Source organism: Trematomus bernacchii, unplaced genomic scaffold (genome assembly GCF_902827165.1).
Source record: "Trematomus bernacchii unplaced genomic scaffold, fTreBer1.1, whole genome shotgun sequence".
In the NCBI taxonomy this organism is placed as follows: Eukaryota; Metazoa; Chordata; class Actinopteri; order Perciformes; family Nototheniidae; genus Trematomus; species Trematomus bernacchii.
In genome coordinates this window covers 2,269,995-2,284,145 of record NW_022988066.1, presented here as the reverse complement: position 1 = coordinate 2,284,145, position 14,151 = coordinate 2,269,995, and the positions used below count along the sequence as shown (strand labels likewise).

The following is a 14,151-nucleotide window of genomic DNA, read 5'->3' as shown; positions in this document are numbered from 1 at the left end:
ACACACACACACACACACACACGTTCATTCTTCCATTAGGAGCATAACACTACAAGGCTGTTTTGTCGCTTTGTGCTTCATAGTGATCTGCCCTCAGGCAACGATAGCCTCTCTGACCAACGGGGGGGAGGTTGCTCTCCCTCCCTCTCTCTATCTCCCCCTCTCTGCTGTGTGTGTTATGGCCTCTGCCTCCCGTAGTGTGAATCTGTGTAACTGGCGTAATTTCACATCAGTTTGAATGATTTCCAACAAGTTGACGTTAATGGCTTTCAGGTTTTTTTTTTGCTTACCACCACAGCAGTGACGCTTTCTTCAATATGTATTGCTTGAATATCAAACCACACAGGATTCGTTTGGCAACCTCCTGTTTAACAAATCAGCTTCTTAGTGCTTCGTGTTAAGAGTATTCTCATGATGTAATATCTTTTCCATAACTTGTTATCTTACATTTATTTAAATATGTGACATGTCAGATAATACTGAACAAGTCTGCAGTACAACATTTGGCTGGGTAATAGGAAGAAAATTAAGAACTAATACATCGATATTGTAACAATATACGACAGTCTACTAATCTCAGAAAATGACATTGCAGCGTGCGTTGAAGCTTGCCGGCGGGCGTGTCTGAAACTCGACCAACAACCAATCACATGAATCTCCCGCCCCCGCACACACAAGCAGCGGTTTGATTGGCTAGAGCTTGTACTGGCATATGATTTGATTGGCTGATGCTTCCGCCGAAGCTTCAAAAGTTGAACATTGCTCAACTTTTGAAGCGAGCAACGCGAGCAAAGCGAAGCAACGCTCCCACAATGCAGTTCGGCAAAGTGTGACGTCACCCCATTCAAAGTGAATGGGCAGAAGCCAACGCACGCCGCCGTGTGGACGGGCCATTATAAACAGGAAAAGACAACACTTTTCCAAAATGATTGTCGATATCTAGTCTCATATCGATGTAATATCCATTGCATAAATTATATCCAATTTACATTTTTGTTAAACACAAAAAGAGTATCAAATTCTCACATGCGAAGAGCCAGAACCAGCGAATAACCTGAAGCCTAACTCTGATCAAACCCCCATTACTTTATAGCAGATCTCAAAGTTTGCAAAGATTGCATGATTTGTTTGGTTAAAAAAAAGATGGTCTTGTATTTGAAAAAGAGCGTTGTAACAAGCCGTCAAGTCAGAGACATGTGACCTCAACAACCCATAAGCCCAAAACGAAGAGCTTCGTTTGATAAAAAATTGTTGCTACATTTTCTGTTAACAAAGTTAGATACATGCAAATAAATGCAGTTCCCCTGTGTACAGCAGGCTCCTGGTTGAGTTACTCCTCACACGCTCTCACTTAGAGAGTGCTGCTCCTCCATGTAGGCCGGCCGGTGGCCTGGGGCTGGAGTTTGGTTGCAGGCATGGAGCTGCGAACAGGGGGACTGGGTGTGTGGCTTTGTCAAGGCCCATCAGTGTCCTTGCTCTACTTACCCTGCCTCAACACTTAAGGGTGTGTGTGTGTGTGTGTGTGTGTGTGTGTGTGTGTGTGTGTGTGTGTGTGTGTGTGTGTGTGTGTGTGTGTGTGTGTGTGTGAGCGAGCGAGAGAGAGAGCAAGAGAGAGAGCAAGAGAGCGTGGGGGTTGCAAGCAAAGGAACATGCTGCCATAAGGGTTTTGAATGTGATGAGACCTATATTGTGTGTGTGCATATGTGTGTGTGTCTGTGTGTGTATGTGAAGAAAAAACGTAAGGTTCTCTTTCTGGCGAGTCTTTCATGTACTATGTTTGGTGTGTGTGTGTTTGTGTGTGTGTATCACCGGGGTCCTGAGGCCTTTATTACAGTCTTGTTGGTTCAGTGGACTTAAATAAGGCAGAGGTCTCTCTTCTCTTTCTTGTGTGTCAGCGTGTGTGTGTATTTGTGTGTGTGTGTGTTTGCTTGTGTGTGCCCTGTACAAGCACAAGTCTTTGAATGCATGTTGGACATTTGTTGAGTAGTGACCTAAATCTGTCTGCCATCATTATCTAACATGAAGACGGAGAGAAAAGCAAGTTGGAAACAGACACAGGCAAGCACACATGTACACACACACACACACACACACACACACACACACACACACACACACACACACACACACACACACACACACACACACACACACACACACACACACACACACACACACACACACACACACACACACACACACTGGAGACTGTGCACACTCTGCAGCAGCAGATTGTCCAGCTAAGCAGGAAAGAATAAATAATTGTAATGTCGTGCATGATGCGATTCAGCCTCCATCCTCCCTTCTGTCCGGGGCCAAGAGTTCAGTCTATATTAAGGAGTCATATTACTGTTGTTCTCTTGTGTCTCGCCCGCCTGCGTCCCGTATGTTCCCTCGTAAAACTCCACAGCGCAGCATCGCCCTCCCATCACCTGCGCCCTCCGTCAGCTGTTTATCTCGTTACCCCTGCTGCGGAGGAGATCGTCTGTACGACATCATTTATTCAGGATTACTGAAAAGTGGCCTAAGCTGAGCCCATCCCCTCTCATCTGTGAGTGTGTGTGTGTGTGTGTGTGTGTGTGTGTGTGTGTGTGTGTGTGTGTGTGTGATAGTAAGATGTATGTGTGTGACGATAGTAAGATTAAGACTATTTTATGGGTCAGTGGTTCCTTCTTGCTAATTACAGATTTAAAACACGTACTCACATGCGTGTGCTTTCACTCACAAAGACACACACACACACACACACACACACACACACACACACACACACACACACACACACACACACGCGCAGCACATCCATCTCTCGCTCCTTCAGACTGCACCGTGCTATCACCATGGTAACAGCAGATTGAGGGACTTTTCGCTGCACCGAATGCTTAATTCTTATCTCTTTCTCCTCTCTATCTGCCTCTGTATTATTCTGTCCCCCTCCCACACGGCTGTGTTTTGTCATGTGCACTCTTTCACTGTCAGTGTGTGTTATGGAGTATCCAACACACCCACAGAAACACACTGAACACACAAGGAGAGGTGCACTTCTTCCCTCTCAGTCTCACTCTGCTCCCTCCCCAGGCTCTCCTAACGCGGCTGGTGGTGTGACGTCCTAACTCTTCCTGCCCAGCATGGCTGCATCCCTGTGGTTCCTGGGGGTGTGTGTGCTCACTCTGGCTCACGTCGCCCCCTCCAGCCAAGGTAAGCTTCACGGCACTGAGGGTAGCATGTATCACGTGATGGTTTTGAACCTGACACAGCAAAACAGCAGAATGAATCACATTTGGAAGAGGAAGAAATGGATGGTGCTTGCGTGACTCAAGTTGAAGTCATTGTTTGGCAAAGTCGAAAAGTGTAACTCAGCCCACTTCCCGTAGAGAAAGGCAAAGTCATTCGGTGACCTACATAAAACAAAAAAAGCTCACCAGAACATTTGAAGTGTGCAGCTTGCCACAGGGAGTTTCTTCAGAAGCCGCCCCGAGCTCCTAGTTAATAAACAATCAGTCATTCAGCACCACGGACAGTTACAGAACACCAGCAGCATACTGATCACACAGACCTGAGAATGAGGCTCTAATCCTGAAGCAGCAAAACACCTTTCCATGTGTACATGATACTCAGCATCATGTGAACACGCGGATTAAGATAATGCTAATGTGATTTTATTCAATAAACATGGTTTACACGGAGTAATATGGCAGTTAGGGGAGTATACACACACACACACACACACACACACACACACTCACACTCACACACACAGACACACACTCACAGACATGACAAAGAGAGCCTTCAAAGAAAAGAAAAGAAATCATGATTATATCTTGTTTTTCTCGACTTGTGTTTACCGAGCCTCTGACAGGCAGTAGTATAAGCTTTATTGTCCCCAGAGACTTCACAACACGTGTGCCCACGCATCACATCGCATGCAGGTGTCACAGTGGAGGTGTAGTGTGATTTATGTCAACAATCATGCTTCACCTGGGAACACTGCCAGAGTAAATGTGACAATATTTTTGCTTGCACCAAGGCAGGTATCACCGTGTTTGCATCGAGCAAAGCAGAGTGAGGTATCTAAATTACACTTACATGTCAAAATTGGTAGATCATAGGAGTGTGTTGCTCATAGCTTATTAAATATCTTGAGGTATGTATGCTTGAATTATAAACAGCTGCTTTGAGAGGAAATTCACAATTTTGCCACCCTCTAACTCCCCTCTAATTAAAACATGGGGATAATTGGTTGAATGTAGTCTGTCCCTGGGGTAGCTGCAGAGCAGACAGCAAGCAGCTTCTAACCTGAGAAGGCATCCACAGCGTCCCTTATAGTGTGTTACTTTAAGCGTTATTGTCATTAAAACAGGTAAATAAAACAAAAAATCACCCCCTATAGAGTTGTCAGACTTGGATATGGTCTGATCTGGCCTTAGTCCTGAAAGTCATTGTCACGCAGGCCGCTACTCATTACTACATTACTCTGAATATGTATAGATTAAAGGTGGGGTAGGTAATTTTGGAGAAACCAGCTCGAGTGCGCTGGAATTTGAAAATACACAACCGGAGAAAATCTGCCACTTCCTTACAGAGCCCCTCCTCCAACACACACGAACGCGCACATGACCAATGAGGGCACGAGATAAGTTTGTGCACAGATGGAAGGCTGACAGGCAGGTAGGCCATCCAGTTATTTTTGCCGGGCCGGCTAAAATGATTGGTCGTGCTTTTTACAGTACTACGGCTTCCACAGATGATATTTTTTTATGGATTTTTTGTCAAAGCACTTTGAGCATTCCATGGAATATAACAAAAAGTGTATCTCGAGCCGGTTTCTCAAACTTACCTACCCCACCTTTAACTGATAGCAAACAAGGTAAATGCTAATTGTACTTTCCAATAAAAACTCCCTCTTTTCTTCCTTCCTCCACCCTTTTGCACTCTGCCTCATCCTACCCCCCCCAACCCATCTCCCTCACCTCCCCCTCCCCCCCTCATGAGCAGCTATGTCCCGGGCCGCCATGCCGTTCGGGCTGCTGCGCAGGGAGCTGGCGTGCGAGGGTTACCCCATAGAGCTGCGCTGCCCAGGAAGTGATGTCGTGATGGTGGAGACCGCCAACTATGGACGCACCGATGACAAGATCTGTGACGCAGACCCTTTCCAGATGGAGAACACACAGTGTTACCTCCCTGACGCACTCAAGATTATGGCACAGAGGTGTGTATGTGCCGGGTTTACACATGTTGTGTTTGAGTGAGAGCTTAAATCATCCAGCAGACGCAAATCGGGCCATTTGCGTGTTTGCAAACATTTGGGAAGCAGTTAAACCAATCAATTAAAGCATCTATTGTTTCCTACATACGGCACGTGTGCAACCCAAACATACGTGTGGATTCATGTCAGAAGAAACGTTAGACAAAGCCAATACTTGTGTGTCGTGAGTGTGTGTGTGTGTGTGTGTGTGTGTGTGTGTGTGTGTGTGTGTGTGTGTGTGTGTGTGTGTGTGTGTGTGTGTGTGTGTGTGTGCGAGTGCAGTAATCTCTCCAGCTGAGTCTGAGTGCCTGGCTGCACTATTAGCTGTGTACTCAGCAGTGTTTTCCTAGAAGAAGTGATCAATAGTCAGCGAGGGGGAGAGGGAGAGTAGACAAATGGAGTGTCCTTTACTTCCCCTTTCCTGTCTGTTAATCACTCTCCCTCCCTCCTTTGTTTTCTCTCTCTATCATCCCTTTTCACTCATACATCCATCGACCCCTCTGCCACCCCCCCCCTCAGGTGTAACAACAGGACTCAGTGTGTGGTGGTGGCCGGGGTCGACGTCTTCCCAGACCCCTGTCCTGGAACATACAAGTACCTGGAGATCCAGTATGAATGTGTCCCTTACAGTGAGTATGCATATATGATCTAAACACAAATAAACACACACATTTGTAAACCCACACACCAGGGGCGTCGCCTGGACCTGAAAACATTCGGGGCTTAGCCCACAGTGGCGGCGGCCGCGGCGCTACAGTGGAATTTTTTACTGCAACACTCCCCACACTCACACACACAGTACACCCGCGACTGTTACAATGAAGGCTCGATAATCAGCTCACCGCATATAGGCAGGGGTAAAGTGCTATTCTTTGAGTAGGGGGTGGACCTAACCTCCTCTAGGGGGGTCCGGGGGGATGCTCCCCCGGGAAGATTTTTTTTTAAATATTGAAGTTAAAAGCATCAATCTGGTGCACTTTGAGAGCAAAATGAAGAGATCTATGGATACCTCTCTCAACACCCATATGAAGCAGAACTGTAAACAGATTTACTTTTTCTTTATGGATATTTTACTAATCACTCCCCTTTTAAACTCTATTCTTGTTTTACTGCCATATAGTATTTCATAACTGTTTTTCCTTTATTCTCTTATTTTTTTTATATCTATAATGATCATATAAAGGTGTGCCGCGGAAATAATCTTTTGAATAATTTGTGACCAAACCGTTTGAGACCCACTGAGATAACTTAGACTAAAGTGAACTATCTAAACACTCAGAGAGTCCTTTAGCTCACCTGAGTCTCTCAGTCTGAGAGGAGAGGACTCTCCTCCAGCTTGTTGTGGAACAAACAGCTCCTTATGTCCGTTAGTGCCGCTAGCTAACCAGATGCTAACAACACGGTCCCTGCTGTTCTTATTATACATCCATGGCTGGCACCGGTCCCTCTCTCTCCCTCTCTCCCTCTCTCTCTCTCTATCACACTAAATGCGCTATTGCCACACAGAGCCGAGGTTGAATGACACAAGCACACGTTTATTTCCATGCAACTCTCTGATTGGTCTGGTGTCATGCCTCTGTTGCATTCACTGAACACGGGAAATTACAGTCCTGCCGTCCTCTCTTGTGTCATGATGAGGTTCACGTAAAGCACGGTTAATGTATTATATTATTGGAGGGAGAATTGTCCGGGGCTACAGAAAAAACATTCGGGGCTAAAGCCCCGGATGCCCAGGCCAGGCGACGCCACTGCCACACACAACACGCAGATATATGCATGAGAGATTTAACATGTTTTGGTCTCGCTGCATTGTGATGTTCTGACTTCTAATATGGACTGAGAGCGTGATTGGTAGAGGAGTTGTTTGTTTTTTTCTCAGGGTGTGCGTGTTTGTGAATTATAAATCAAAAGTTGGATGGAGACAGTAAAAAGGGAAAACTGTAGGACATAATGTGTGTGTTGTGTGTTGTGGGTGTGTCTGTGTGCGAGAGTGCACGGACGCACTTGCGCGTGCATGCGGCGTGTGTTTTCTTTTTCAGATTCACGCCACGGGAGTCGCTCTCTTTTCTCCACAGGAGCCTGATTGAGGGGAGGAGAGATCAGGGGAGGTGGAGGGGAGGGTAAAGGGGGGAGGCTGGGGGGGAGGGAGGGTAGAGGAGGGGGAGATATGCTGGATCTCTTTTTCTGCTTCTTCTTTCTTTTCATGTGAACTTAAAAAGTTTGTGGTGAGAGTGAGTTCCAAAGTCTTTATCTGTGCAATTCTTTCTTCCTTCCTCTCTTTTTTTTCTCCCTTTCTCTCTTGCTTGCTTTCTTGCTTTTCTTTACTTCCCTTCTTTCACCCTCTGACTTCTCTTTCTTTCTCTCCCTCTTTTTTTTCCTATGCTTGAGTAGAAGTGGACCAAAAAGGTAAAGACAAAACATTGTAGCATCTTGATCTCTCCTTACCCCCGACCCCCCCTCTTTTCTCTCCTTCTCTTCCTCTCTCCTGCCATCTCTCTCTTCCTCCTACCCTAGGACGTTGTTTCGTAGTCATGCTGGATGTTGCCCCCTTTTTTTCATTTTCATATATTTTTTCCCCCCCATTTCTATCCATCTCTCGTTGTTGAACCCCGTCCTTTTATCCAGTTTGATCCAGGTTCTGCACCTAGTTCCTCTCTGCTCTCTTTCCCTCTCTCTCCAGCTTCTTCCTCTCTTGCTGGTCGATCTCTCTGTCTCTTATTTCTCTCCCTCGGCTCCTCAGTGCACACACAAACAAAAACACGCCTACTAACACAAACAAACAACATTTTCTTCTTACCTCTTCTCTCTTTCACTCTATTTTCTCACAAATAAGCACATTTGTCTTCCTTCCTTCCTTTCTTTCTCTTTTTCTTTCTTACCAATCATTCCTTCCAATCATTCCTTCCTACTTGTCTGATCACCCTCTTCATGCTTATTTTCCCTTTTCTTCCCTTATAGGAAGAGCCCCTTATTTATCTTCATAGGAAAAATAAGACCAAATGTGTGTGATTGTATATCCTTCTGGATGTGTGCTTACCAAGCACTGCTTCTGTGTGTGAGTGTGTGTGTGAGTGTGTGTGTGTGTGTGTGTGCATGCCTATTTGCATGCCAGTGTGAGACTGTACAGTAAACATATGTGTTCATACAGTTATTGACATGTGGGTGGATCAATCGTTGTGCTTGGCGTAAACTAACCTGCCCTCTCATTCACTTCAAGGCAACATTTAGCCCCACCTTCTGCGTCCCTGATTCTACCTCACACTCTTTTGTACTCTTTTTGCACTAACCCACACACACATGCACACACAATCAAAACAAAGCACTCACACACCTTTCATTGCAGTGTCCCTGACGTATTACTCACCACACACACACACACACACACACACACACACACACACACACACACACACACACACACACACACGCACACGCACACGCACACGCACACGCACACGCTAACAGTGTGTGATTTGCAACACTTGTACGTGTCTTCTGTTGCTTGCCTCTCGAGATCAGCACAGGTGTTTTAATTCCCTCTCTCTCTTTCTCTTCATTCTTTTTTCTTTTTCTTGCTGCATCAACTGCATCTAATTCGATCCATTTTTCATGCATCGATCCATTTTCTCCCCGCACCTGCCTCCGCTATCTTCCCACTCTTTTCCCCCCCCTCACCTCCTCCTCCTCCTCTTCTTCTTCACCCTCCCTCTTTCTCTTTTTTTTCTCACATCCTGCTGTCTTCCCCCTTCCTAACTCCCGCCTCCCAGTTTTCGTGTGTCCCGGCTCGCTGCTCAGCATCCAGCCGGCCTCCTCGCTCCTGGAGGCAGAGCATCAGTCGGGGGCGTGGTGTAAGGACCCTCTGCAGGCAGGCGATAGGCTGTATGTCATGCCGTGGACGCCCTATAGGACGGAGGTGCTGTACGAGTACGCCTCCTGGGACGACTACCGCCAAAATAGAGTCACCACCACTTATAAGTGAGTCATGTCGGAGTGTTCTCTTTGTGAAGCTGGAGAAAGGACCGTGGGCTTTGTACACGTGTGATTGGCGTTGGGGAAATCGAATTAACGATTCATCTATTCGTACAAGACAAACTGCATGGTTTAATTTAAAATGAAAATTATTAGTAATTCAGGGCTAATTTCACGCTCAGTCCAATCAATTAAAAATGGCTATAGAGCAACAATTACTTTCTAAATGAACAGATAGAATAAAAGCACCTTAAAATCCATGAGAAATGAAATATCTATAACTAAATAAGCACCAAGCGATTTATAAATTCTGTCCTACACATTGAATGTGTTAACACAAATATATATTTACTTGTCTATGAAGTAGTTTGTATCGTCCGGGACAACGTGCTGTTTTGAGTTGGTATCTTTATGGTTAATTGCACTTCAAATTGGCTTTGGATGAATGCTTCAGCCAAATGAAATGTAATATCTCCCTTTTTTGATGTCATCTTGCACAATGGATGCAGTGAATATGTGTTATCTTTTTTAACAAAGGTTCATATCAGACCAGGGACAGCAGCACATAAATGCAAAAATCTTTAATGTGACCAAAATTGTTATTACCAAAAACTGTGTGTTCAGTAGGCATGATAAGAATCTGATTGAGAAAAAAAGGGTTGCAGGACCTTTAACTCTCCTAATAAAAAATATGACTAACATCGTATTAATGGATTTAGTTTGCTGCACAATTCACATTTTCAAACATTTTCTGTTCTAGGTTGCCTAGCCGTGTGGACGGTACAGGCTTCGTGGTGTACGACGGCGCTGTGTTCTACAACAAGGAGCGAACGCGCAACCTTGTCAAATACGACCTTAGGACACGCATCAAGAGCGGCGAGGCAGTGGTGGTCAATGCCAACTACCACGACACCTCGCCTTACCGCTGGGGGGGGAAGTCAGACATCGATCTGGCGGTGGACGAGAACGGCCTTTGGGTGATCTACTCCACTGAAGCCAATAACGGACGCATCGTGGTCAGCCAGGTGCGGCAGGAGGAAGGAAAACAGATCGATGAGTGGAGACAGGAAAGAGAAGGAGTTTTATTACTGACTCATGTTGATGTCTTCTTTCCTTATTCAGGTCAACCCGTACACCCTGCGCTTTGAGGGTACGTGGGCTACAGGATTCGATAAGCGTGGGGCGAGCAACGCCTTCATGGCCTGTGGCGTGCTCTACGCTGTGCGCTCCGTCTTCCAGGACGACGAGGGGCAGGCGGAGGGCCGGGTCGGCAGCGACATGGTGATCTACGCCTACGACACGAGCCGAGGACAGGAGCTGCCCGTTCAGATACCCTTCCCCAACCCGTACCAGTACATCTCCTCCATAGACTACAACCCCAGAGACAACCAGCTGTACGTGTGGAATAACTACTACGTGCTGAGATACCCGCTGCAGTTCACCCCGCCCCCGCCCACTAAAGGTTTGTAGACCGAGTGCACTTGTGTATTTAACCGCAATAAATCGGTTTCGTCTTAAAGGTCCCCTATTATACTGTTTTTGATCAATATATTATAGGTCTCAGATATATACAAAACAAGTCTCTGAAGTGTTTGGCTCGAAATACCAAACAGATCATTGTAGCATCCCATAATCCCCTCTGTTTCAGCCCTGTTTCAAAAGTGCTGATTCTCTGTCTGTTACTTTAGATGAAAATAAGGAGCCACCCCCCACGCCCCTCTGAGAGATATTTGATTAAAAAGAACACAATGGTGCTCTAGGAGGAGATTCAGGTGATAAGGTGGGGGGGTTACCTTGGTTGGTGATTGGCTAATGGTTACACAAGCCAAAAAATCGTTATGACAGACATGTTTTTATATAAATGGATCAGGACAAAAAGTGAGCGAATCTTTTTTCCTGAAACTTTCAGAATCTCTTTACAGAGGGGACACATGTTGATGTATAAAAGGATGGATTTTGCCATAATAGGTGACCTTTAATATACATGTTTTAATTTCATATTCTGTTCTTGTACATATCATATTCTATTTACATGTATTGTAAATACTTCTTATTGCACTATTTCTTTGTATTTTATTATATATGTTGCATTGTTGGAGGAGCTTGGGTCAGAAGAATGTCATTGCCATGTCTACACTGTAGCTTATGTGCATATGACAATAAAACCTTTGAAGCTTTGAATCTTAAATCTTGAATAATACTGATGAAACTAGAGAACCAACAGTGTTCCCGCCCCTCCAGGTCCGCTCTCCTCTCTGATGACGACCGTGCGCTCGTACACCGCCACTGTGGCGCTGGCCCCGGTGCGCCCCTCCGCCTCTCACCCCATAGGCGTCATCAACAGAGGACCCTTTGACCAGCGGCCCATCACAGCCATGGTCCCTCTGACTCCACGTCCCCCTCTGCGTGTCCCCATAGCCCCCGGGGGCCCCGGTCAGGTGAGCGGATGTGAGGGCCGCGTGGCACGAGGGGTGCAGTGGCCGCCGACGCTGAAGGGAGAGACGGTGGAGAGACCCTGCCCCAAAGGCTCACTGGGTAGGTGCTGCCAGGCTGTGTGTTGCGTTCAGTGTGTGTATCTCGTTTCCCTTTGAAATGTAGTCGGATGTCCCCTCTTTGAACCTGCCCTCAGATGAGAGGGAGAGAAGAAGAGAGGTTACAGTGTGAAGAGAAACAGGGTTCATCAACTCTTCCTCTCGCTGTGCAGCTGTCTTCCTCAGCCAAGCGCTCACTCTGACCTAAAGCTGTTTTGGAGATTATGTAGATAAGCCTGTGGTGCATTTTACCTAGCCCTCATCATGTGAAATGCTTTGAACATGATTTCAGCACAGAGGTGAGGATACATTGGGGAATAATCGTATATTGAACCATGTTTATTAACTGAACACGTGCGTTGTCTTATAAATAGATATCATTTCAAGAACTGGCGTGTTTCAGATCCTATAGACCTGTTTCTATGAAATATGCAAAGGAGCAATACTCAAATCTACTGCTTAACATAGCTTTTTAGCTTCTTTTAGCTTTGAGTTCGTTTTTTAACAATACATTTAGTGTTTGGTTTGGTTTGGGAAGACAGACAAGTCAAGGCTTATTATTAGCCAGCAATTGTTTGTTTGCATGGTTGATAAATACTAAAACCGAGATTAAAGGATAAATCAGGTTGACTCAAACATGACTCGCATTCTTGCTGGATGTATATAATGTAATAGTTTTCCAGTACTGGGCATTATACTGGGTCCATGTTTATTTTTCCCAGTTCACAGTTCATATATCATTTCAAACTTCTTTCAAATATTAACAACAACAATCTAAAGAAACACGTTAAATGCATGGGAGAAAATCTGCGAGGAGAAACAGAAATAGGAAAGCACCTCAGGTCGTGTACCACATGATCTGTCCTCTCTCTCTCTGAAACTCTGCCTCGCCCTGTCTGTCTCTGCAGGTATTGCTTCCTATCAGTGCGTTCAGTCTCCAGTGGGATGGAACTCCAGAGGGCCTGACCTTTCCAACTGCACCTCTCCCTGGGTCAGCCAAATCGCACAGAAGGTTAGTCATACACAAACAAACACACACACACATGCTGAGTAAATGCCCTAAGGCCCGTCAGCAAGCAGTTCTATCTCAAATGTCAAAGTATTTGACATTACAAACCCCCCCGGCCTGCAGATAAAGAGCGGAGAGAACGCTGCCAACATCGCCGGGGAGTTGGTCAACCTGACCCGGGGGCGGATCTACGCCGGTGACGTCAGCATGTCCGTCAAGCTTATTGAGCAGCTATTGGACATCCTGGACTCCCAGCTGCAGGCCCTGAGACCGGCCAATAAAGAGTCAGCGGCACGCAATTACAACAAGGTGATTGGAGCTGTTGTTGGTGCTGAAATGTACTTGACCTTTCCTGGAAATCAGAGCGGAAATGTCAGTGATTATGATTCTAACAATAGATGTTTTTCTTCTCATTAGCTGCAGAAAAGGGAGCGCACATGCAGAGCTTATGTTCAGGTGAGAGACAGACAGATGGACAGATGGACAGACTGATGGATAGATAGATGGAATAAGTAGAAAGAATAAAACACTCGGTTTTTCTCTCTGTCAGGCGGTGGTTCAGACGGTCAATAACCTTTTGGGTCCCGAGGCTCTCGTGTCCTGGGCGGACATGAGCGGCGTTGACCAGTCGCGCTCAGCATCCCTGTTGTTAGACGCAGTAGAAAAAGGAGCGTTTCTATTGGCTAACAACCTCTACGAAGGCCGCTTCAGTGACAGGGCACCGAATGTTGGTACGTTTCCTTCTTCCTTGTGCTCTACACATCGTTTTGGTGTTACCACTTTGACTGAGCTTTTGTGTGTGTCTCTTCCGGTGTGTTCACAGATTTGGAGGTGTATGTGCTAAACACAGAGGCAGACATACAGGACCTGACGTTCCCTCACTCCTACGACAGCGACAGCATCTTGCAGATATCGGCTCAGGCTCTGCAGCAGTACAGCAACAATGGTATGTGACACACACCGAAATGAATCAACATTTGGGTTTGTAAACCATATTAAACACTTTTGTTTATTTTTTATTTAATCTGTTCCTCCTTATTTTCTTGGGAGATTCTAGTTTTTTAATTTCCCAGTGTCCTCTCTGGATTAGATTTCTCCCACATTCCTCCATATTTATCACACATTTTCACAACTATATTACAGTACGTGTCTCCACCTGGATTCACGCCCTTAACCCTAACCATCCTCAGTGATGACAGATTTACAGAGAAATGGAGAGTATGCAACTAAAACCAGAAAATACTTCAGCAAAATTCAGACATCCTGAAAATTAGAGTTTCAGTTTTGTTCTGAAACATTTTAAGGGATGTGGCTTACGTTTTGTAAAAATATGCTGTGTCAGTTTTTCCTTCTAGCTTGTGGGTTGCAGTGAAGTGAATCTCCATCATGTGGCA

General features: G+C 45.7%; 1 protein-coding gene across 2 annotated transcripts in view; it reads left to right on the top strand.

The window, feature by feature from the left end:
- Positions 1-14,151, top strand: part of LOC117474736 (adhesion G protein-coupled receptor L1-like) — a 33,494-nt gene that overhangs the window by 7,182 nt on the left and 12,161 nt on the right. The window contains exons 2-14 of one of the 2 annotated variants that reach the window (XM_034120727.1): positions 3,079-3,198; positions 4,999-5,212; positions 5,768-5,877; positions 7,640-7,654; positions 9,016-9,223; positions 9,978-10,242; positions 10,340-10,679; positions 11,459-11,752; positions 12,657-12,760; positions 12,881-13,066; positions 13,175-13,213; positions 13,308-13,488; positions 13,581-13,703. In XM_034120727.1, coding sequence (XP_033976618.1) covers positions 3,129-3,198; positions 4,999-5,212; positions 5,768-5,877; positions 7,640-7,654; positions 9,016-9,223; positions 9,978-10,242; positions 10,340-10,679; positions 11,459-11,752; positions 12,657-12,760; positions 12,881-13,066; positions 13,175-13,213; positions 13,308-13,488; positions 13,581-13,703 — 2,149 coding nt within the window. In that variant the 5' untranslated portion in view covers positions 3,079-3,128. The remainder of the gene's footprint in view (positions 1-3,078; positions 3,199-4,998; positions 5,213-5,767; positions 5,878-7,639; positions 7,655-9,015; positions 9,224-9,977; positions 10,243-10,339; positions 10,680-11,458; positions 11,753-12,656; positions 12,761-12,880; positions 13,067-13,174; positions 13,214-13,307; positions 13,489-13,580; positions 13,704-14,151) is intronic. The other variant, XM_034120728.1, reaches the window with a different exon arrangement.